The sequence below is a fragment of the Triticum urartu genome, chromosome 7A, assembly GCF_056163025.1.
Source record: "Triticum urartu cultivar PI428250 chromosome 7A, HENAU_Tu73, whole genome shotgun sequence".
NCBI lineage: Eukaryota > Viridiplantae > Streptophyta > Magnoliopsida > Poales > Poaceae > Triticum > Triticum urartu.
In genome coordinates, this window is record NC_141879.1 from 552,723,933 (window position 1) to 552,749,022 (window position 25,090).

Below are 25,090 nucleotides of genomic sequence, written 5' to 3' on the forward strand. Positions count from 1 at the left end.
TCATGAATAAGGAAATATAAAATAACAACTTTATTATTGCCTCTAGGGCATATTTCCTTCATGAACCTGGATATACCTCTCGTGTGACCTCCGATCCATGACTTCCAGCTGCGCTTGGACCCCTGCCGAGGGATCTGACGGGAATTTGCTCCGTCAGCGATGCCGACCAGTACCACACCATCATCACGGCCATGGGAATCCTCCATTACTGGCCATATCCGAGCGAGGATGCCCTAATCCATCATCACCGGTCACCATGTCCGGCCATCGTGCTATCCTCGTAACCACGACTACGATTACAGTGTTGATGCCTACCCCCCCCCTCCTCAAGACTGAACGTTCGAGTCCGCCGCCGCAGTCTGTTTGGAAGACTATGTCCGCTAACCTTCGCGCATTGGCGGAAAGAGAACGCAGGGAGAAGACAGGGCGGCGGTTAGGGTTCGCCCAATCCGCCTCCGAGCGACCATGGGCATTTGAAGATATCCTAGCCAAATGAGACCCATCCATGATAATTATTTTTTGAGGAACCCACAGGAGCGCTGCCTTTTCAATAAGAAGAGGGAAATATGTATAGGGTGGCATATTTTAAAGGGGACATGCGAGAAACCACAAGATCTCCAAGGATCACACTAAACATAGCATGCTAACTACTCATGAATTTGTATCACTCTTGGTCGAAAGGCCAAATCGCGTTGCATGATACCCTCGAAGGTGAGGTGGGCCACCTCGATGTAAGTCAATCTTGTGCCTTCCAAGATTCGTCGGTTCCTCTCCTTCCATGCATTCCACATTATATAAAAGGGGAAGCCGCTGCGTCATGTTCTCAGGTTGTTATCGGTATTCTTGAGGCCATCATCCCATCAGGCGTCGATTGAGGGAGAAGCGGCAGTTGGAGCGAATGCCAATGGCTCTCCCACCCAAGGCAGGACAAGTTTGTGGAAAGCTGAAGTGAACGGACAGGTCTTGCATAGGTGTTCAGCAGGCTCAAGGGCGCGAAGCAAAGCAGACAGACGTGGTCATGCTGCCAGTCACATATGGATCCAATCAATCGTGAGGATCCTGTTATGGAGGACCATCCAGAAGAAAAGCTTGCACTTTAGTTCTACATGCGCCTTCCAGATTTTGTCGCTCTAGAACCTCTGGTGAGAGCCAAGGAATTGCGCCCGATAGACCGAGCCGGCCGAATATTCGCCGTTGGAGTTCCAGTTCCAAGAGATGGTGTCCTGAGTGTGAGGTCGAGGTAACGGTAGAAGCCAACTCAATGAATTCCCGTAGCTAGTCCAGTGTGTTCATCTTGGTGGATCCAGGCCTCATTTCGGAGCTCATCGTGCAAAGATCTGTTCTTTCTAATTGCGATGGCAAACAACCGAGGGCGCCGCTGTTGTAGTGCCCCCTTTTCCGACGAGCTGTCATGCCAGAAAGAGGCCTTATACCCGTCCCCAACGATGATTGTCGTGGAGGCTCTAAACAAGGTGAAATCGAAAGCATCACAAGGCAGTTGGGATCCGGCCCATGGCCATTCAGGGTCATTCCATTATAGCCATATCCAGTGGAGTCTGAGCGCCCTCCCGAAGTGTTCCAGGTCTACGATACCGGGCCCGCCAAGAACTTTGGGGCGGCAGACCGTCTTAGAGTTTACTAGCGAATGCCCGCCGCTTGCAGTGCCATTGCCATCCCCGGCCCAGATGAAATTGCGCATGAAAGAAAATAGAACCTCGCCAACGACCCTTAAATTGTAGCTCGAGGAAGTGGTGTAAGAAAAGCGCCATTAACTTCAGCTTCTGTGTACGTGCACCGATGTGGAAGTCTCATCTGTTGTGTGCTATGCCGAGCACTCCTCCGTTTAGCAGCATCGTGACCGTGCACTTCCTCGCGCTGTTAGTTTAGCTATCTGAGTGTTCGCCCAAAGTCGCTTTTACGTACTTGTGTGCATGCAGCTGCGATATCTGTGGTTGATCCATTTTATTGTGGCAAAAAAGAAGATGGTACTATCTCTTTATGTAAAAGAATGAGGCTATAGTGCCATCCGTTGGGGGTGGGAGAACCAACTGGTTTGGAGTCTAGAGGAATGAGGAACACATGCTCGACTATATATACTCCAAAACGTAACTACTGATGCACCTGCTTATTATTTTTTATTTATTTATTTTGAAACGGAGGTGCACCTGCTTATTGCTTTCTGTGTGGAACGTTTGTCTGTCGAGATGTCACGGTCGCAAAAGGGGTTAATAATCGAGGGCAGCCGGGCAGTACGGAATCGTGTATGCCCTTCTAGAAAGCGTAATTTCACAAGACGGCAAAGCTGATCGCTCCCGGTGATTCGGTGTCGTCCCTACCGTAGAGGCGCCTCGTCAGGTACATAGCAAAAATGGCAGCTGCGGCTGCCGATCGATTGTCCGATATATGAAAGTCCACGCAAATCCGTTGGCACTCCCGGGAGCGTGTGTTCCTGCGTGTTGAAATGTCAAACAAATTCCAACAAAAATTTCATGTGTTCGTTGTCACATCCAAATGCTACATACAAATTTGTAGGCAAAAAGATTAAACATTTTGGCCTGTGCAAAACAATAACAAAAAACACCAAATGTTACCCTCAAATGGCACCCTAAATTTGTTTTATTTCACCGGCAAAACATAGTTGCTCTGTTTCGCGTGAAAATTTTCAAGGATTCTTGCAACACTAACACGAGCATCAAAAAAATCAAAACTTTTTGAAAACACTTAGTACTATATATTTTTCCTTACTATTCACACGGAAGCGCTCGCTCCCGGGAGCCAAAACGTCATTCTCGTTGATTTGATTTCCTTGTTTCCCAAACTTTTTCTTCCTGCAAACTGCCAGCCAACTGACGAGAGATTCTTTTTTGTCTTTCTTGCCAAGAGTCTTCCTGTCGTTTGGCCGTACAAACATTCGTATTTGCTGAAGGCCAAGGGAATCAAGCTGTTGTTGTCTCACCTGACGACTGAAACATAGGCGACCTGGCAGGTGGAACGCGTCTATGACGTCCGCATCTGCGTACTGATTGTTGGAGCATTTCTGCCTGCCCGGCCGGACAGATGGGTCGTCCGCCTGCATCCTGACGCTGTACACACGATCTCTGAAATTTGTGCGGCGTACGCGTCGGGTCCGGGACACATTTAACAACAAACAAAAATGGTGTTGCATCCTGGTGTTTTCTCCTTCAGATATGACTGGTACATTTTCGCATGACAGTGTTTATTTTCTGCACCTGAAGTTGCAGTTGATCATGTTCTCCTTCAGATAGGAGTGGACATTTTTGCTGAAACGGGGGAGATTTTTTTATTTTTTTGTGCAAATGGGGGAGAGATATGATGCATTGTGATAAGCTAAATTAAGAGAAGAAACGGCCGAATTTATTCCGTGACCAAAAAAATGGCAGGTCAATGATTCCTCCTTAAACTAAATGGAAGAACGGCACGTATTGTCTTGGTTCCACTTATGAAACCAAAAAAAGGGTCAATGTGTGGTTGTTGCTTGCAGGCTAGCTCGCGGACGGCAACCTTAGCGTGTTTCAACAAATTAAGATACCCGATACCAATAGCAGGCCGATCTTCTTTAGTTGAGGCAACCGGCGGTTCGTCCAAGGTGCTGTTACTAGCATCAGGTCTATACAAATCATGCTAACCTTAGAACTTTACGCGAGACTGTTTCTTCCAGACTTCTCTTTACATTTTCAGTATTCCATCGACAACCGTGCTTTAGCAGCTTTCAGTTGGTGCTACATAGTACTGTTCGGTAACCTGTTAAGTAAGGTGAATTCATCAGCAAGAAACGGGTGGAGAAGTTTTCTACTACTCCCTCCGTTCAGAAATACTTGTTCTAGAAATGGTTGTATCTAGACTGATACAACCATTTCTAGGACAAGTATTTCCGAACGGAGGAAGTAGGCCGGATGATCGAACACAATGTCTAGAAATAGAAAAAAAAATAGAAGACTCGTCGAAGGAAATTGTCAATGCTCGGGCGAATCATCCACCACCTATAATGTGATTGGACATGCACTACTAACATATTCAAGTTGTAAGGGCATTTCTAATACAGACCCTCAATTCCCCCCTATTTGTTCGGTGGACACTTTTGGCGATCCAATGTCATCCCTCAATTGTCTGTGGACACGCCCGAACTCCAAAATCACTCAATCTAGCACCAAATAAAAGAAAGAGTAGGGTAGTCCGGATGTGTCCATGGACACCGCCAACTTAGCATAGGACCCACCCCTCAAAAAAAACTTAGCATAGGACCCCACCACAAACCCCTTTTTCCCTCTCTCCTCTTTCCATTAGATAAGGAGCGGACAAGTAGGAGATTGTTGGATGGTAGTCTTGGATTGCTGACATCCGCTCAGCTGTCCAGGGAAAATCAAGATGTCCATTTGAGCTTTACTCTTGAGATGCCCCAATTATACGGAGGCTACTTTTCAAGTTGTTGGCTAACTTGATCATTTGAGTCGCCTGCAAAAAGAAAAAACCTAACCATTTAAGGCTGTTTTGGATATCATTCTTCTTGAGTGTGTCGCAAAGACTTTGAGTTAATTTGGGCTTGATGTGGTCTTTTAGTGGGCTTGGGAGCTCTTTTATTGGGATTGGGCTGCTTGAGCCGCATAGATTTGGATATGATCACACAAATATCTTGTAGATGCAAAAAAAAAAGGGAGCTCCTAGTCAGCTCTTTAAGCGCCGTCTAGGCAGCTGGCGCTCGCGTGCATTCCAGCGGGCCGCGGCCCAGTACTGCGTCACCTCGCCAGACCGCTTCGCCGGCTCGCAGGTCTGCCCGTTAGTTTTTTTCCTTTTCTTTCTCTAAAAAAGCTAGATTTTTTATTCAGTTGGTCTCCTAGGAAAAAAACTGCAGGTTTAATTTTGAAAAAAAAACATGAAATTTAAAATGTTTATTGATTTCAAAAAATAGTTCACCAATTTTGAAAAAAGTTCATCAATTTTGGAAATAAGCTCATCAAATTTGAAAAAAGTTCATTGATATGAAAAAATAGTTCACAAATTTGAAAATGGTCCATCAATTTTGGAAATAATTTCATCAAATTTGTAAAAAAAAGGCATCGATTTTGAAAAAAAAAATCATCAATTTTGAAAAAAGTTCATAGATTTTGGGAAAAAAATCATTCAAATTTGAAAAAAAAAAGTTTATTCAATGAAAAAATATCATCAAATTTGTAAAATGTTCATTGATTTTGAAAAAGATGCTCACGAATATGGAACAAGGTTCACGAATTTGAATGAAGTTCATGGATTTTGGGGAAAAAAAGGTTCATCAATTTTGAAGAAGAAGTCATGGATTTTAAAAGAATTCGAGCATTTAAGAAAAATAAAAACGTTCAGAAAAAGCCACAAACTGAACAAAGAAATAAAAGGAAAGAAAAAACTGGTGGAATAGCCGAGTGGTTACTATGCTTACCTTTTTTTTGCGAGGGGAAGGAGAATTCATTAATCAAGCGGCAACCAAGTCTGCAATACATAGGTCAGGTACCTCCTCATGTCCTGAGCGAAGCCACACCGCAGTGCGCTTCTTTATTCTACCATAGTTCGCTAGGTAATGACTAACAATGTTTTGCTCTCGCTTAATATGCTTGACTAAGAATTCCCTATTCTCCTGAAGAAGTTGCTTAATTTCTTGCACCATCATCATGTGTGCCGATCTATCCTCTCCCGTTTCAGTGATTAGCTTGACGACTTCGGAGCAGTCAATTTGAATAACAATGGGCAGGGCTGACCACTGAATGGCAAGGGAAATGCCTTCCCAGCATGCATGTAGTTCAGACTCCAATGAAGACGCGCACCGGCACAGTTCGCGGCAAGACGAGTAGATGATCGCTCCCCTATCATCCCGAAGGACCATCCCAGCCCCCATTGTATCATCTTTCTCTGAAAATGAGCCATCAATACTTAACGCCGCCCGCCGGCGGCGCGTCCAATCCCTGCCTTTTCTTTACTACCTCGCCCGCATGTGATAATGCACGCCTCTTGTACTGAGGTACAGCCACCATCTTGCCTTTAACATGGTCACCATTGGGATTGGCCTGCAAAGCAAGTAAGGAGCATATGTAGCTGGAGAGAAACCGGGTCGATGCCTCCACTGGTGGCGGCCGTTTGTGATGGACGATCTCATTTCTCACGTGCCAGCATCGCCAAATGGTCATGAGCGTGTACAAACGCTTCTCCTCCGACAACTCCGCTAGCACTTGAAGCAACCACTCTCGCCCTGTATTCACCAGTCGTCGGATGTCCGGAATACTCCATTGCTGCGCCATTGCCTGCCACAGCGCGACTGCTCGAGGGCATCTGCAAAGAGCATGAAATGTGTCCTCCGGTTCGGTTGCACACACAGGACAAAGATTAGAAACTTCAAGTGTACGATGCTGCTTATTAACCCATGTAGGTAAGCAGTCAGTAGCCACCCGGCACGCGAACACACTTGGATTACTATGCTTACCTTCGAACGCACTTGTTGCTGGTTCAAATCCAGTAGCTTGCAACCTTTTTGGGGGGTTTACAGAATTAGTATATGGGCCAGCTCAGGTAAGAGCGCCTTCAGGGCCAGTTAACAAAACGTACGTTAAGGCGCCGAATAGGAATTGCCAAAGAAAACTACAAATATCTTGTGGCGAGGAGCTGCATATGGAGAAGCTCAATGTCACATTTGACTAAGAGTCATTACGGAGCTGCATGCTGAAGTTTTGGGGATGATCCAAACAACAGCCGAATCTCACGAGCAAGCCAATTTTTTGGTGTGGTCGTCGCTGGCTGTAAACCAAACACACCCTTCTTACCACTTCATTCGCCATAAAACGGGCGCGATGACCGTTGTCGAATGCATGATCTAGCATAGTGTCCTTAGTGCCGATGGTACTAGATGTACTAGATGAAATAGGGTTATCTTGTGCCAAATAATGCATCGTATCAAAAGCTTTTTAACTAAAACGAATTGAAGGGATAGATAGAGCTTACTTCTCTCGTTTTGGAGCCATCTCGATCCGTAAAAACGATGGAGAAATGAAGTAGATCGGAGAAAGGGAGTGGAAGGGATGAGAGAGGGAAGTCCTCTCTATTCTTGCGGCCACGTAGGGGAGAAGATGGAGGCTGGTTCGTGGATGGGCCCCACAACCCGGCCCTCACGGGATTAAAACTGCTGAGCACCTACCGCCGGGGTCTCAAGCGATAGGGTTGTACATGCTACCGCCAAGGTCCCCGAGATGGCTGCCGTTTACTGCAGCTAACATGGATGAATGGGTTGCTTGTACAACCCAACCGCCAGCCTCGGGTCATATCAGGCTGAATTGGCCACGATAGGCAGGCAATGACCCGGAGAGGAGGTAATTCTGGGACACTTTGCAGAATAATTACATTGGAACGACATCGCCATGTAATTGGTGCACAACGTTGGAACGATTTAGAGCGTTAGATCAGGAGATCCACCCAGTACATAATTGAGGACCAGGCAAATAATAACTCACTACAGCGCACCCTACACTAAGCAAAATTTCCTTCATTTCTGTTTACTCAGTCAGTTTCACATGCCCGTCTTTGATCCGTTTACAGTTTTTTTCATATTTCTGGTATCGTTCCGCCACATGTCGATTGACATATGAACGCATTTAAAGGTACAAGTTTCCTTGTTGCAAGGAAGTCATCTTCGGCATCCATGGATTTCCCAGCTTTGCTAGTTGAACAGTTCTTCGCCGCAACCCCCCCTGCACAATGATCCAGAAACATAAATTGCCACGGGCAACAAATAGCAATAGAAGACAACGTATATAGATGGTGCAATATGATTCTGGTAAGAGGTTCACAAATGAGTTTCAATATCTTTTTTTTCTTAAGCTACATAAATCCACAAGTGTAGAACTAGGGCAAGAAAAATCATCGATCACCGTATGTGGAAATATCATCATCTGACCCCTTTTGAGCTCACAAGGTCAACACTGATACAGAGTAGCCTTTCACCATTATCCATTCTAATTAAACAACAAAAGAAAAATACTAGTATGCAGTTCTCACCTAACTGGCAGTAATGGCCTGTAATATCCAGTCTTGTGGTATCATATGTCCATTAAGATGGCATATCACCAAGAACCTCATGCACAAAGAGATCCTGCAACTCTAGGTATTTACTTCTCCATTCTGTACCCTGTTGGTTTGGTACGCCATTCAGAGTGCTCACCCCAGAATCAAATAACCTAGAATTGCCATGCTGCTGGACCAAAGTATAACAATAAGATACAACACAAAGAAACATGAAAATAGAAGGTTAATAAATGTGTTACACAGAATATAAGGGAATACGAAAATCAGCTGACCTGCTGTGCATCCAAGAGCTGCTCTAGAAGGTTAGAGCTGAGATTTCCAGCAATATGAACATCATTTTCAGGGTTGGGCAGAATTACAGCCCGTGGTTCAACTTCGCCACTCGCTGCACACACTTTACGCAATGGTTGTAAAGGTGGCAGATTTAATCTTTTGGGTGTTACTATGAGAACATTAGTTACTGGACCTGTGAGACAGGATTTTTATCAAAATCTCTGAAGACAATTTTCCCTAGGCATGATTCAGAAATTATATGCATAGCCAAATGGCATAATAAAACATTATAGTATGGCAATTAATTGAAACAGGTTCACAGAACAAATGTGAGTGTACCATGAGATATATTATATTTTATCACGAGAGATGAACCTCGCACAAAAGGGCGATTGGCTTCAGTGCTCCACATTTGAAAGACTTGTGACTATAAATAAACAAAAATAAAGTACCAAAGCACCTAAACAGTTGCATCAGTTGAGTTGTCAAGGGGTATTCATTTTGTTCACTCTTGCGTACATTTACACCAGTTGAGTTGTCAAGCAAAACAATCAAGTCAAGTAAATGAATGGTGAAAATCACTCTGGTAATCGCAAAATAATGTATGCAGTTAGCCACCTGTTACTCCCTACTGCTATTGATCGCTCACGCCTTTACTCCGTTTGAGTTTTTACTCATCAGACATGACAAGGAAATTAATGGCTTGCGCGTACGGACACTGAGCGCACATGGCAGGGGCTGGACCTGCAGTTGGAAGAGCATGCCCTCTTTCATGCCTCCACGACCATGGCCATTGGGGACGGATCGACCGCCCTCTTTTGGGAGGACCGCTGGCTCGGCGGCCTGTCCGTCCGTGAGCTTGCGCCCATGCTCTTCCAGTGCATTCCCAAGCATCGCCGGAAAGTGAGAACGGTGGCAGAGGCCTTGGCCGGCAACAGCTGGGCGCGCGACATCCGTGGGCTGCTCGGCCTTCCCGAGATTGGACAGTACCTGAAGCTCTGGCACCTTGTGCAGCACGTTGAGCTGTCCAACGAGCCGGACAAGCTGCTCTGGAGCTGGATCGCTAACGGCGTGTAAACTGCTCAGTCCTGCTACCGGGCAACCTTCCAGGGCGCGACGGGCTGCCACTCCTGGAAACTCATTTGGAGGAGCTGGGCACCGCCAAGGGTGAAATTTTTCCACTGGCTGGCCTGCCAAGATCGCTGTTGGACCACGGAGCGGCTTGCACGCCGTGGCCTGCAGCACCACCCGCGATGCCTCCTATGCGACCAAGAGCCGGAAACAATCAGACACCTGATGCTCGCGTGCCCCTTCGCTAGGCACACATGGCATGAGATCCTAGCTTGGCTGCGCTTGCCGGCGCCGACGCCCGAGCACGACGACTCCATCATGGACTGGTGGCTGCGCGCGAAGGACTCCACACCGCCAGCGCTCCGCAAGGCGCTCAAATCCGTGGCGCTTTTGGTGCCGTGGATGATCTGGAAGCATAGGAACGCGTGCGTTTTTGACCATGTGAGCCCATCGCTCAATGAGCTTGTCGACCGGATCAAGGACGAGGCCCGATGTTGGGCAAAGGCCGGGGCTCAAGGGCTCAGGGTTGTTTTGCCATCATCATGGGATGTCCACTGATCATCCGACAACTGTGTAAATCTGCCTCCTAGGAGGATGTAAATTCCCTATCTTTCCAATGCAATGAAACGCAAAGGCCATTTGCGTTTTCTCGAGAAAAACAGTTCTCCACCATACCCTTGCTACACCACAATCAGTTGCACCAGCTTGCTGTGCTGTTATAGCATATCCCTTGTTACTGGGGCTATTGTGCACAACAAAAGTTAAATGGTTCCATCGTGCGTGCATGAAGGACATAGAATGACATGTTCTCCAGCATGAATTACAAACTATCACACAGATCAAATGAACACTTGAACACTTGCCATCACCATTTAGTAAAAAGTAGGACTCGGCTTTGGGTCTGTCGTGATACTACAGACGATTAACTCAATATGACACTACTGGTCTGTTTGGTTGGGGACTAAAATTGCCACACCTAAGTTGAGGTGCTAGCCCACACCTGTGGCACGCCACAGAAAGTGTGGCGGGCTAAACGAACGCCACACATTTGGCGAGAATCTCTGCTGCAGAAGCTCTTTTGCGCTGTGGCTAGCCAACCTTCATGCAGAACCAAACACCTGCCTAGGGAAGCGTGGCCCACCACAGCTTTGGCGTGGCGATGTATGGCTGAGAACCAAACAGCCCCTACAATACAGGAAAGTATCGAAATAAAAAAATTCCCTTGCATCTTTTCATAACTACCTTAATTTAAAGATACTCAAGTTTTCTCCATGGTGACTGGTGAGTGGTGAGTACTCATGCAAATCAAAGTTGTTAACCCGTAATGCTTACATCAGCTGTCCATAGGTAAATTATCCCTGTACACCAGTATGTGCAGGGTGCATACAATGCAAACTTCAAATGTTCTCGATATACATCTTTAATGGAATTAATGCGGTAAACCTACAACCAATACTAGAAAGGCAACAAACTAGACGTGTCTCAATCTATTGAAGGTGCAGACATTTAATACCATTTCATTTGCTTTTTCTAATAGGAATATTTCTACTTTCTGGTCACCATTAAGCATGCTATACAAGCAAGCAAGGCAACAAGCTAGACATACATGTCAATCTACTGAAGGTGCCAGCATTAAATAGCACATCTCATTTGCTTCTTCCAACAGGAGTGTTTCTAATAGTCACAATTAAGCATGGTCACGACCATCAACTTCTCTCACACACAGAAAAACAACTCCATAGTCCACGATAATGCAGAATACTTATCAAACAGGTTCAAACTTTTCACATTTTCTACATAAGGTCTGGAGAGCAAAAGTTCAAGTGTGGAAATAAACTACGAACCTTGGGAGTGTTTGAATTTCCGGGTTACTTGCTGACTTCTGGTATCCCAAACCCGAACATTACCATCCTCCGAACCAGATACTAGTAGAAGGCCATCTGTACTTGATGTTAAGCTCGTTACCGCCTTGCTGAACAAATTACACAAATCACCAGGATCAATTAAAGAAATTTTGCAACACAAATAACAGAATATTTGAAATGAAGCGACTCAAACTAAACAGTGTATTTGTTGAGATCTTAGTTTATCTTGTACCACTAACCAAAGTACATATATCTCCAGTAAACAGTAAACTAAACTATATACGGTGAGTTATGAAGTATTGGTCGAATGAAATAATACAAGTTCAAGCATTGGATGTGAATAAAAGTTCTTGCACATTTCTTTATTGCTCCCAGGCACCTATACCAGTACCCGAGCACAGCACAACCAAATCTAGTACCAGTTAACAGGACATACTCTCCTTGATCAAGAGACCATTCAAACATTTCTGTTTACAACTTCAAGTTCATGGACCAAGCAGCTTATCGCCTCAATTTTCGCCAGAAGTTCACCAGCAGACTAAAACATGGGCAGCAGCAACGGGAAGGATGTGCAGCTCATGGGGCAGCGACAGTCCTCCTGCAACTCGGATATAGCAACCAGAAGGAGAGTTCAATTGGTGTATTTTTCAGACCTACTTCCCATCTAGTAGTGGTGTAGAGGTTAGTAAGTACTAGGTCAAAGCAAGGACAAGTGAGTTAAGTTATGAGTACTAAGGTTGAGTCCTCATAGCTACTGGCATGTAATTCGTCAAAAGACAAGCCTCAAACAGATAACTCGTCTATATATGTTATTTGTCAACCCTTCTAGTCCTCTCACTGCAATCAAGTGCGTCTCTCCTTTTAAAAGCCCAATCCCCTTCGCGGCATGTCGTCCAGCAATCTTCTGCACAGTACTGATACCAAGGTGAACTAACTTTCCACAAGTTAGAATAATGCTTACTCTGACATATAGTTGATATCAAAAGCAACAGCCAGTTATTGTTAAGCATATTTGCATACAACACACTAACACATTTTATGCATATGGATTGCACTTCACTAATACTAGGGTATAAAATTATAGCATAAATACAAAATCAAGCAAAGTACAACAGTAAGAACAACAAAATAAGCTGCATTGATTTAGCCAGAGAGTGAAATGGCAAATTCAGATCTCAAGCCCAGTTACAGCACAAGCAAACAGGACAAATTTTTAACCAGTCTACGTATTGGAGCTACTTATATCATCACATGATAAAAGAGACACACTAAGGAAAAACTAGGACAGTAAGCAAACCTGTGGTCATCCAGAATACCAAGAATAGACAAATCATCACGGCCCTGAGAGGAGACATCAACACCCATAGCAGTAACATATATCTTTCCATCTCTACCACCAGCATAGAAAATATGACTTCTTGGGTCTATTTCGACAGAATCAATGACAGCAGGAAATGAAATACTTCTCAGCATTCTGCCCTCTGATAGACTCCATATCTGGGCAAAGATAACAAATATATGAGCATTGAGATCCTTCATTATCTCACAACTAAAAAGCAAAAGAAGTAATTGAGCACACACTTTACATGTACGATCCTCTGAAGATGACAAAGCAATTGCTCCATGAAAACAAGCAATATCAGTTACAGGAAGTGTGTGCTGATTAAAGTTGTATAGGTATGGTGTCTTTGCCTCAAACCTTGATTGCTCATCAAGCATCCTGCAATCAACACCAATTAACCCGGTCAAACAAAATACAAAATAGTTCACCCAACTTTTACCCTCATCAAACTACATACGTGAGCAGATCCCAAACTTTGATGCTCCCATCCTCGGACGCCGAGACAAGCAACATGTCATACAGGGCTAGGCACCTAACATCACGATAGTGAGCATGCCATCGGACAAGCAGCTCTCCACTAGCCACCTACACAAAGCACACAAAATTTAACATGTGTAAGCTGGAACAACTTTTCAATAACAGTTCCCACCACACCACCTAGAGACCACAATCCCCTCACCTCCCAAAAGAATATGTCACCGGACACACCGCCGCCGATGAGATAGTTCCCCTCTGGATCAGCAATGAGCGCGCGGATTGGCTCGGCGGGGAAGCTCTTCACAGCCACCTGAGGCTGCAACAGGAACCGACAACACAAGCTCAGCCTAGGGTTTCGAGTTCAAGTAAATGAAGTCCGGTTTGTGAAGAGTGCTTACCTTGTCCCAGTGGTAGTAGTGGATGGGGGCGGAGTTGCCGGCGGCGACTTGGGCGGCGGCGAGGAAGCGACCGGCGACGGCAGCGATGGCACGTGGCCGGGAGGCGCAGGGGCGGTGGCGGATGGCCTCGGCCCCCGTGCGGAGGTCCCACGCGGCCACGCCGGCGTCGGTGGAGGAGGCCGCAAGCACCAGTTGCGACGGCGGCGCCATGGGAGTGGGGAGAGGAGGCTAGGGTTTAGGGTTTCCTAAACTGAAAAGCGGACTGGTTCTGAAATTTGAAAGGCAAGTGGACTTCGTCGCACATCCCGAGCAACTTCTAGCAGGTTCACCCCTTTTTCTTTCTAAAAATCAGATGTTAAAAAAAACGCATACTATCAAATCCTCAATAACTTGCTCTATCCCTAAAAGTTTGGGTGCTGCTACGCGTCCGCCGCCGGATCCGCCACCTCACAAGCCGTCAAATCTGATGGTAGTAGATGAAAAGGGGGAAAGAGTAGATACTTTGATAATGCAGGAAGCAAGAACAGTAAGAATTCAGGTAGTGACAGCAGATCCTGGAGAAAAGAGGATAGCCTCGAAAACAACAGCAAGAAAGACAAGGTACGGGAGGAGGGAGAAGTTACTAGTCCACTAAAACTCACTGATGGTCGGGTATGTACAGAGAAGGGAGTTAATGATCGAGTAAAGAAACTCGGTTTTGAGGATCAGACGTCGAATGAGACCAGTACGGTTCAGGACAAAAGGGACGGTAGGGACATGTTTGTTGCAATACAGTCTTGTACAGAAGGGTCGAGTGATGCAGATAAGCCACCAGTAGACTCCGGCAAAGCAGCGCAGGCAGGGCCTGAGGTCAGCGATGTGAACACCCCCATGCACATCGACCATCGGATATCGGGAGCAGTTTAGCAGAGTCCAGGGAAGATAAAATAGGGCGGAGGGAGTACATGGGTACGTAAGCAGAGGAAGGTTGGGAAGGGTGTTGGTGGTATGAAGGGCAATACTATAGAGAAGACTGAATCTATGATGGGAAAACGAGGCTCCGATGAGAGTGGTCTGGAAGGAGATGGGGACGGAAAGAAGCTAAAGAGGGACATAGAAGGAGTTGAGGGAGAGGGTGTTCCGATCAATGAGAAAGCGGGGCTGTCGGCACAGCTCCGCGAGCAGAAATGAGAATTGTGACGTGGAACTGCCGGGGGCTCGGGAACAGGCCGGTAGTTCGAGGTCTTCTAGAACTCCAGAAGAAGGAGGATCCCGATGTAATTTTTTTTTCAAAAACTAGGATGAATAAAAATAAAGTGGAACGGCTACACCAAACCTTGGGGATGACACACCTCGTCTACAAGGTTTGTGCTGGGAAGAGTGGTGGACTATCTATGCTTTGGAAAAGAGAAGTGAACCTGAGCTTGAGATGGCTTGGAAGAATGCACATTGATGTGACGATCGAAGAAGATGATGGATACAAATGGAGACTTACAGGCATCTATGGCGAGCCTAGAACTGAACTCAGGGAAGATACGTGGCGTCTTTTACGTACACTACATCAGCAAGAAAGGCTACCCTGGATATGTATGGGGGATTTCAACAAGATCCTCTACAACTTTGAGAAGCAAGGAGGGGTGCCCAGAGCCCAAATTCAGATGGATCGTTTTCGTGATGCTTTAAATTTGTGTAACTTGAACGACCTTGGTTTCGAGGGTGATGTATTTACTTGGCGCAATAATAATTTCCGTTTGGATGGTTACATTCGTGAGCGTCTTGATAGGGCTGTTGCAAATCCTCAATGGTGTATGCGTTTTCCAGGTTACAAGGTACGCAACGGCTGCCCTGAACATTCAGACCATAGCCCGATCATCCTTGATGTTCATGGTGCGACCAAAAAGAACAGACCAAAGCCGAACAACTTGAACAAAAGGTTCGAAGCTCGCTGGCTTCTTGAGGATAATTGTGAACAAGTGGTGACTGAGGCGTGGGAAGATGCAGCAAAGAGTGGTGAAGGTAAGGTGATGGAACGCCTAAAGGTAGTGTCCAGGAGGTTGGATGAATGGAGCAGAGAAGTGTTAGGAGACTTACAGAAAAGAATCAAAAAGCTATGGGCTGAATTGGAGGAATGCCGAAGAAGCAACCTTTCAGGAGTGAGTGTCAGGAAGGAGCAAGTTGTGCGATTTAAACTTGGGCGTCTTGAGGATCAGCTGGACGTGTTTTGGAAACAACGTGCCCATGTGGGATGGTTGACGAAAGGGGACCGAAACACCGAGTACTTTCATGGGTTTGCCTCATCGCGGAAGAGAAACAATCAGATCACAAAGTTAAAAGGAGATGATGGGGTGGAGGTAGAAGGGGAGGAGGGCTTAAAGGCCCTCATATCTAACCATTTCTTTGGCTTGTTTACCCCCATGACAGGTGCAAATATTTGGCAAGTACTACAACACATTCTTCCTCGAGTCACACCTGAGATGAACAACTTTTTGTTAAAAGAGTACACAGCCCAGGAAATCAAGAGTGCACTAGATGATATGGGTGATCTTAAAGCCCCAGGGGATGATGGTATGCCGACAGTGTTCTACAAGAGATTTGCGGTACGGTGGGAGAAGTTGTGGTCCAAGAAGTTCTACACGTGTTGCAGGGCGGCAGTATACCCGACGGATGGAATGAAATTATTGTTGTGCTCATCCCGAAGGTTCGGAACCCAGAAAGGATCAAGGATCTTCGCCCTAATAGCCTGTGCAACGTGGTGTATAAACTTGTATCCAAAGTTCTTGCCAACCGACTCAAGGTGATCTTGGATGAGCTCATTTTGCCTAACCAGAGTGCATTTGTCCCGGGGCGATTGATTTCGAATAATACTATCTTGGCCTATGAGATGACACATTATATGCGTAGGAAGAGGAGTGGGAAAGATGTATACATGGTGCTCAAGTTAGATATGAGCAAAGCTTACGATCGGATTGAGTGGCCCTTTTTGGAAGGAATGATGACACAGTTGGGCTTTGCAGGGGAGTTTGTACAACTGATTATGCAATGTGTCACCACTGTTTCATACTGGTTAGAGTGAATGGTGACTTAACCAAAACCATCATTCCGGGCAGAGGTTTACGACAAGGCGATCCAATCTCCCCGCATCTCTTCTTAATCTGTGCTGAAGGTTTTTCAGCTTTGCTACATCATGCAAAAAGGGAAGGGCATGTACGCGGTATTCAACTTGCCCCTGAAGCTCCTCGGGTCAGTCACCTCCTTTTTGCTGACGACTCGCTACTTGTCATGGAAGCTACAGTGCACAGTGTGCAAGCCATCAACGGGATCCTACATGCATATGAGGAAAGTTTAGGACAAGTGATAAATAGAGAAAAGTCAGCTGTCATGTTCAGTACCAATGCCAAATAGTGTGTCAAAAACTTACTGTTGCAGGAACTTCAGCTAGGTGCTGAAACGAAGGAAAGCAAATATTTGGGGCTGCCAACATACATTGGAAAGCCAACGAAGAAATGCTTCACATACATTAAGGACAGCATTGTGAGCAGACTTCACGGAGGCATGGAAAGATGTTTGTCTATGGCTGGGAAGGAGGTTTATGTTAAGGCAGTTGCCCAAGCCATCCCGACCTATGCTATGGCGTGCTTCGATCTTACTAAATCCTTGTGTGATGAAATAAGTCAGTTCATATGTCGGTACTGGTGAAACCAACAACCAGATGAGAGGAAAATGCATTGGGTCGGATGGGAAAAATGAAACTATCAAAGGAGGAAGGCGGTCTTGGGTTTAGAGACCTCCACTCATTTAGTTTGGCCATGCTCGCGCGTCATAGTTGGCGATTACTCCGGGCCCCGGACTCCGTTTGTACATGTGTCTTACGAGCCAAGTATTACCCAAGTGGAAACTTGCTAGATGTTGAACCAATGGCAGGTATGAGCTACATTTGGTGTAGTATCTGATACGTCTCCGACGTATCTATAATTTTTGATTGTTCCATGCTATTATATTATCTGTTTTGGATGTTTAATGGGCTTTATTATGCACTTTTATATTATTTTTGGGACTAACCTATTAACCGAAGGCCTAGTGCAAATTGTTGTTTTTTTGCCTATTTCAATGTTTCGCAGAAAAGGAATATCAAACGGAATCCAAACGGAATGAAGCCTTCGCGAGGATCTTTTTTGGAACAAACGCAATCCAGGAGACTTGGAGTGGAGGTCAAGGAAGCAACGAGGTGGCCACGAGATAGGGAGGCGCGCCCAGGGGGTAGGCGTGCCCCCCACCCTCGTGGGCCCCTCTTAGCTCCACCGACCTACTTCTTTCGCCTATATATACTCTTATACCCTGAAAACATCCAGGGGAGCCACGAAACCACTTTTCCACCGCCGCAACCTTCTGTACCCGTGAGATCCCATATGGGGACCTTTTCTGACGATCTGCCGGAGGGGGATTCGATCACGTAGGGCTTCTACATCAACATCATAGCCTCTCCGATGATGTGTGAGTAGTTTACCATAGACCTTCGGGTCCATAGTTATTAGCTAGATGGCTTCTTCTCTCTCTTTGGATCTCAATACAAAGTTCTCCTCAATGTTCTTGGAGATCTATTCGATGTAATACTTTTTGCGGTGTGTTTGTCGAGATCCGATGAACTGTGGGTTTATGATCAAGATTATCTATGAACAATATTTGATTCTTCTCTGAATTCTTATATGCATGATTTGATATCTTTGCAAGTCTCTTCGAATTTTTGGTTTAGTTTGACCTACTAGATTGATCTTTCTTGCAATGGGAGAAGTGCTTGGCTCTGGGTTCAATCTTGCGGTGCTCGATCCCAGTGACAAAAAGGGAATCGCCACATATTGTATTGTTGCCATCGAGAATAAAAAAGATGGGGTTTATATCATATTGCTTGAGTTTATCCCTCCACATCATGCCATCTTGCCTAATGCGTTACTATGTTCTTATGAACTTAATACTCTAGATGCATGCTGGATAGCGATCGATGTGTGGAGTAATAGTAGTATATGCAGAATCGTTTCGGTCTACTTGATACGGGCGTGATGCCTATGTTTTTGATCATGCCTAGATATTCTCATAACTATGCGCTTTTCTATCAATTGCTCGGCAGTAATTTGTTCACCCACCGTAATATATGCTATCTTGAGAGAAGCCACTAGTGAAACATATGGCCCCCGGGTCTACTTTACATCATATAAGTTTCCGATCTACAATTCTAGTTTACTATTTATTTTGCAATCTTTACTTTCCAATCTATACAACAAAAATACCAAAAATATTTATCTTATTAACTTTACCAGATCTCACTTTTGCAAGTGGTCGTGAATGGATTGACAACCCCTTTATCGCGTTGGTTGCAAGGTTCTTATTTGTTTGTGTAGGTACTAGGCGATTTGCGTGTAGTCTCCTACTGGATTGATACCTTTGTTCTCAAAAACTGAGGGAAATACTTACGCTACGTTGCTGCATCACCCTTTCCTCTTCAAGGGAAAACCAACGCATGCTCAAGAGGTAGCAAGAAGGATTTTTGGCGCCGTTGCCGAGGGGGGGGGGTCTACGCTCAAGTCAAGACATACCAAGTACCCATCATAAACTCTTCTCCCTCGCGTTACATTATTTGCCATTTGCCTCTCGTTTTCCTCTCCCCCACTGCACAAAATTTGCCTTTTCTTCGCCCTTCTTCTGTTCGTCCTTCTATTTGCTCGTGTTACCATGTGCCTTCTATTAGCTTGCATCTTCGCTTGCTAAATATCTATTGTTATGGATCCTCATCCTCTTGCTAATCTTTTTAAAAGATCCAATTATGATGAACCAATTGCTAGTGAGTTGAGTGCACTAGATTATCTTTATGAGGTTTTGCTTGAAATTCGTGAATCTGAAAATTGTGATGAAGTGCTTTATGAAGTGATTCACGATAGATCTTTGAATAAAAAGCATAATTGAAATGATGTTATTATAAATTCTATGAGTGTCAATTGTGCTAATAATATGCAAAACCCTAAGCTTGGGGATGCTAGTTTTGCTATGTCCACTACGTGTTGCGATGATCATGATTAGGGTGATTCTTCTTATGATCTTGAAAATTTATTTAAGCCCCATGATGAATATGAGATTGATAATAGTGTTTGCAATATTATTGAAAGTGGGTTTGGAAGAGTGTCAACTTTAGATCCCACATATTTGGATAATGTTCAATCTTATGAAATTTTTGATAGAAGTGGGTTTGGAGAGGCCATGACTTCAGTTAATGTTAATCCCACTATTTTGGAAGAGTGTCAACTTTGCATGCATGTGGATCATGTTGAAAATATTTTATGTGGTAGATATTTTGTTGAATTTTCTTATGATCCCACATGTAATTATTATGAGAGAGGAAAATATTATTGTAGAAATTTTCATGTTACTAAATTACCTCTCGTTCTGTTGAGATTGCTATTGTTTCTTTCCGCTTCCTTGCATATGCTAGTTTTTTGCTTGCTATGATAATTTGTTTGCCTATAAGCTGCTTATGCATATGAAGTATGTTAGACTTAGATGTGTTTATCACGTGTTTCATGATGCTCTCTTTGTGCTTCAATTCTTGTCTTTCATGTGAGCATCATTGAATTTGTCAATGCATAGCTAGGGGCGTTAAACGATAGCGCTTGTTTGGAGGAAACCCAATTTTATTTTTATTCTTTACCTTTTGTTCCTGTTTAGTAATAAATAATTCATCTACCCTCTGTTTAGATGTGGTTTTATGTTTTAATTAGTGTTTGTGCCAAGTAAAGCCTTTAGGATCTTCTTGGGTGATTGTTGTTTGATCTTGCTGAAAAAAATAGAAAGTATGCGCTCATGAGAATAATTTTCATTTTTTACCAGAGAGTGATAAAATACCAATTCCAACTGCAGTAGATCAATATGCAAATTATTTAGGTCTTCCTATTTTTTCAGAATTTTTGGAGTTACGTAAGTATTCGAAACTTCCAGATTGCTACAGACTGTTCTGTTTTTGACAGATTATGTTCTTCATGTGTTGTTTGCTTATTTTGATGAATCTATGGCTAGTATCGGGGGGTATGAACCATATAGAAGTTGGAATACAGTAGGTTTAACACCAATATAAATAAAGAATGAGTCCATTACAATACATTAAAGTGGTGGTTTGTTTTCTTATACTAACGGAGCTCATGAGATTTTCTGTTGAGTTTTGTATTGTGAAGTTTTCAAGTTTTTGGGTAAAGATTTGATGGATTTTGGAACAAGGAGTGGCAAGAGCCTAAGCTTTGGGATTTCCAAGGCACCCCAAGGTAAAATTCAAGGACAACCAAAATCCTAAGCTTGGGGATGCCCCGGAAGGCATCCCCTCTTTCGTCTTCGTCTATCGGTAACTTTACTTGAGGCTATATTTTTATTCACCACATGATATGTGTTTTGCTTGGAGCGTCTTGTATGATTTGAGTCTTTGCTTTTTATTTTACCACAATCATCCTTGTTGTACACACCTGAAAGGACATGTGGTGCCCCCATGTGTGGTTTTGGTAATTGATGACATTCTCTATGGACTAATGGTTGCATTGAGTTATATTGAAGAATTTGTCCATAGACACTTCTTGACGTCCATGTGTTGGTTTCAAGGAGTTTATGTGTTTACCAAGGTGCTATTAAGGAATTATTCAAAGATTGGTCATGTGAGAGTTGAGCTTATTGCAAGCATGTCTTGAAGAAGAAGATTGTGTGATCATTCATGCTTACCTTCAAGGCATCATCCAAATGAAGAGAGTTGGAAAGGTTCAAGGTTGATCAAGACTAAGTCAAGAGTGAATCAAGTTGATCAAATCACAAAGCATAGAAGATGTACCGAGAGGGATCAAGTGATCCCATGGTATGGTAAGCATTGACCATTACGCTTTGTGTACTAACCCATAGTCTTCGTGAGAGTTCTTTGTGGGGTTAGGTTGCGGTGTGCACGTTCAAGTGATGCATCACGAAGAGATCAAGTGCTTGAATATTGTCATCCATTGTGGTGACAATGGACTTTTGAATATGTGCCGAAATGTGGCTCACCCATAATGGAGTATGGGGGAGCAATCTACTAGTCTTCACCGAGCCAACGCAATCAAGAAAGGTGGTCCTACTTGAGGAAGTCAAGATCGTCTACATCTAGCTCAAGTGGACTTTGTGCAAGGCAAAGGTTTTGCCTTGATAGGTTCTCTATTTTACCGTTCTCATGGTGGTAGTTTGGAGACCGGGTTATAGGATCGTTTGCCGTACTATCAAGGGGGGCTCTCAAGTGAGTAGCTTGATCGTATCGTTCATAGAGAGCTCAAACCATTGCATTCTTGCATCATCTTTCTTGGTTCTTGTTTGGTTTTATCCTTGTGAGGTTTTGAGCTTACGGTCATCTTCTTGACAAGCTCAAGTTCATCGAAAACGGAGTTCACATGCTTCTTCTATTGCGTTTTCGGTGTTGGAGGTTTTACCGGTCTCATTCAAGGAAGGGTTCTCACCATTTTCTTATGGGCCTTTTCTTATTTGCTTCTTATTGTTATTTATATCAATATTGTGTTATCCCTTGTCGCTAGCTTTCCAACAAACTTGGTTTCGTTGAATTCGGAGTCCGTTTGCAGAAGTTGTGCCAGTTTTGGTCTCCTTATAAAAGCTGCAGCGGTACTACCGCTCGCGGGAGCGGTACTACCGCTTTGAGGGGATGTGATTTTTTTACTATCACTCTTGGGAGCGGTACTACCGCGGCTACTTCCGTGGCTACTTCCGCTCCGGACCAAAAACTCGTCACAAGTCCAGCGGTGGTAGGCACGGATGTATTTTTTTAGTACCGCTCGCAAGCAGTAGTACCGCTACCCTTTGAGGTAGTACCGCTACCCCTAGCGGTAGTACCGTGAGGACGAGCGGTAGTACCGCTCTGTGCGGGCTGTGAGCATAACGGTTGGATTTTTTCCCACCTATAAAAGGGGATCTTCTTCCCCAATGAACCTTATCTTTTGAGCTCGTGTTCTTCCCCCATTATTGACCTTCTTCGAGCTTGCTTTCTCTCAATCCCTCCATGGATTCTTGCTAGTTTTGGGGGGAAAAGAGAGAGGAGATCTAGATCCACATTTCCACCAATCACTTTCTCCTCTATGTGAGGGGAACCCCTTGGATCTAGATCTTGGAGTTCTTGGTGTTCTCCTTCTTGTTCTTCCTCTCATTTTCCTCCCTAGCATTAGTTGCTTTGGTGGGATTTGAGAGAGAAGGACTTGGGCACTTCATGTGCCCTTGCCATTGCATTTGGTGCATCTTTGAGTTCTCCATGGTGATATGTGGAAGTTACAAGTTGAGAAGCTTATTACTCTTGGGTGCTTGGTACCCTTTGATACGTCCATTTTGCATCATGCTTTTATATCAATATTTATTGCATTATGGGTTGTTATCACACATTATGTCACAATACTTATACCTATTCTCTCTTATTTTACAAGGTTTACATGAAGGGGGAGAATGCGGGCACCTGGAATTATGGGCTGGAAAAGGAGCAAATATTAGAGACCTATTCTGCACATCTCCATAAGTCCTGAAATTTCATGGGAGCATGTTTCAGAATATATAAAAAATATTGGGCGAAGGAAGTACCAGATGGGGCCACCCACCATCCACGAGGGTGGGGGCATGCCCTACCCCCCTGGGCGCGCCCCCTGCCTCGTGGGCCCCCTGGCAGCCCTCTGTTGCCCATCTTTTACTATATGAGGTCTTTCGTCCGGAAAAAAATCATAAGCAATCTCACGGGACGAAACTCCGCCGCCACGAGGCGGAACCTTGGCGGAACCAATCTAGGGCTCCGGCGGAGCTGTTCTGCTGGGGAACTTCCCTCCGGGAGGGGGAAATAATCACCATCTTCATCATCATCAATCCTCTCATCGGGAGGGGGTTAATCTCCATCAACATCTTCACCAGCACCATCTCATCTCAAACCCTAGTTCATCTCTTGTATCCAATCTTTGTCTCAAAACCTTAGATTGGTACCTGTGGGTTGCTAGTAGTGTTGATTACTCCTTGTAGTTGATGCTAGTTGGTTTATTCGGTGGAAGATCATATATTCAGATGCTTTATGCATATTGATACCCCTCTGATTATGAACATGAATATGATTTGTGAGTAGTTATGTTTGTTCCTGAGGACATGGGAGAAGTCTTGCTATAAGTAGTCATGTGAATTTGGTATTCGTTCGATATTTTGATGAGATGTATGTTGTCTTTCCTCTAGTGGTGTCATGTGAACGTCGACTACATGACACTTCACCATTGTTTGGGCCTAAGAGAAGGCATTGGGAAGTAATAAGTAGATATAATGGGTTGCTAGAGTGACAGAAGCTTAAACCCTAGTTTATGAGTTGCTCCGTAAGGGGCTGATTTGGATCCATATGTTTCATGCTATGGTTAGGTTTACCTTAATACTTCTTTTGTAGTTGCGGATGCTTGCAAGAGCAGTTAATCATAAGTGGGGTGCTTGTCCAAGGAAGGGCAGTACCCAAGCACCGGTCCACCCACATATCAAATTATCAAAGTACCGAACGCGGATCATATGAACGTGATGAAAACTAGCTTAACGATAATTCCCATGTGTCCTCGGGAGCACTTTCCTTTATATAAGAGTTTGTCCAGGCTTGTCATTTGGTACAAAAAGGATTGGGCCATCTTGCTGCACCTTATTTACTTTTATTACTTGTTACCCGTTACAAATTACCTTATCACAAAACTATCTGTTACCGATAATTTCAGTGCTTGCAGAGAATACCTTACTGAAAATTGCTTATCATTTCCTTCTGCTCCTCGTTGGGTTCGACACTCTTACTTATCGAAAGGACTATGATAGATCCCCTATACTTGTGGGTCACCAAGACTCTTTTCTAGCACCGTTGCCGGGGAGTGAAGCGCCTTTGGTAGGTGGAATTTGGTAAGGAAAAATTTATATAGTGTGCTGAAATTTACTGTCACTTGTTACTATGGAACATAATCCTTTGAGGGGCTTGTTCGGGGTATCTTCACCCCGACCAGTAGAGCAAAGAGTTGCTCCTCGACCTACTGAACCTACTGAAAATGTTTACTTTGAAATTCCTTCGGGTATGATAGAGAAACTGCTAGCTAATCCTTTCACAGGTGATGGAACATTACATCCTGATTTGCACCTAATCTATGTGGATGAAGTTTGTGGATTATTTAAGCTTGCAGGTATATGCCCGAGGATGTTATCAAGAAGAAGGTCTTCCCTTTATCTTTGAAGGGAAAGGCCTTGACATGATTTAGGCTATGTGATGATATGGGATCATGGAACCACAAGGATTGAAATTGGAATTTCATCATAAGTTTTATCCTATGCATCTTGTTCATCGTGATCATAATTATATATATAATTTTTGGCCTCGCGAAGGATAAAGCATCGCTCAAGCTTGGGGGAGGCTTAATTCAATGTTATATTCATGCCCCAATCATGAGCTATCAAGAGAAATTATTATTCAAAAATTTTATGCTCGACTTTCTCTCAGTAATCGCTCCATGCTCGATACTTCTTCTACTGGCTCTTTTATGATGAAGACTATTGTACTCAAATGGGATTTATTGGAGAGAATTAAACGCAACTCT

At 44.3% G+C, this 25,090-nt stretch overlaps 1 protein-coding gene and 2 pseudogenes across 2 annotated transcripts; 2 read left to right on the forward strand and 1 right to left on the reverse strand.

Moving 5' to 3' along the window:
- Positions 1-7,504: 7,504 nt before the first annotated feature.
- Positions 7,505-13,790, reverse strand: RID3 (Transducin/WD40 repeat-like superfamily protein). 2 transcript variants are annotated; one of them, XM_048686526.2, is made up of 9 exons: positions 13,485-13,790; positions 13,289-13,402; positions 13,067-13,194; positions 12,849-12,987; positions 12,565-12,764; positions 11,247-11,374; positions 8,331-8,524; positions 8,032-8,224; positions 7,505-7,724 (listed from the first exon to the last, which is right to left on the reverse strand). In XM_048686526.2, the coding sequence occupies exons 1-8, from the start codon at positions 13,692-13,694 to the stop codon at positions 8,084-8,086; spliced, it is 1,254 nt and encodes a 417-aa protein (XP_048542483.2). In that variant the 5' UTR covers positions 13,695-13,790; the 3' UTR covers positions 7,505-7,724; positions 8,032-8,083. The 2 variants fall into 2 exon arrangements, with proteins under 2 accessions (XP_048542483.2, XP_048542482.2); XM_048686525.2 differs by having other exon boundaries at positions 8,032-8,227.
- Positions 9,118-9,821, forward strand: LOC147960400 (uncharacterized; annotated as a pseudogene).
- An 860-nt stretch (positions 13,791-14,650) lies between the features above and the next one.
- LOC147960401 (uncharacterized) lies at positions 14,651-16,536 on the forward strand (annotated as a pseudogene).
- Positions 16,537-25,090: the final 8,554 nt, after the last annotated feature.

Excerpts from the sequence above, each read along its gene's own strand:
- RID3 (XM_048686525.2), bottom strand. The coding sequence starts at position 13,694 with ATGGCGCCGCCGTCGCAACTGGTGCTTGCGGCCTCCTCCACCGACGCC. Across the intron at positions 12,988-13,066 it reads AAAGTTTGGGATCTGCTCAC|GATGCTTGATGAGCAATCAA; the intron begins GTATGTAGTTTG and ends TGTTGATTGCAG. Across the intron at positions 11,375-12,564 it reads GGTATTCTGGATGACCACAG|CAAGGCGGTAACGAGCTTAA; the intron begins GTTTGCTTACTG and ends TAATTTGTTCAG.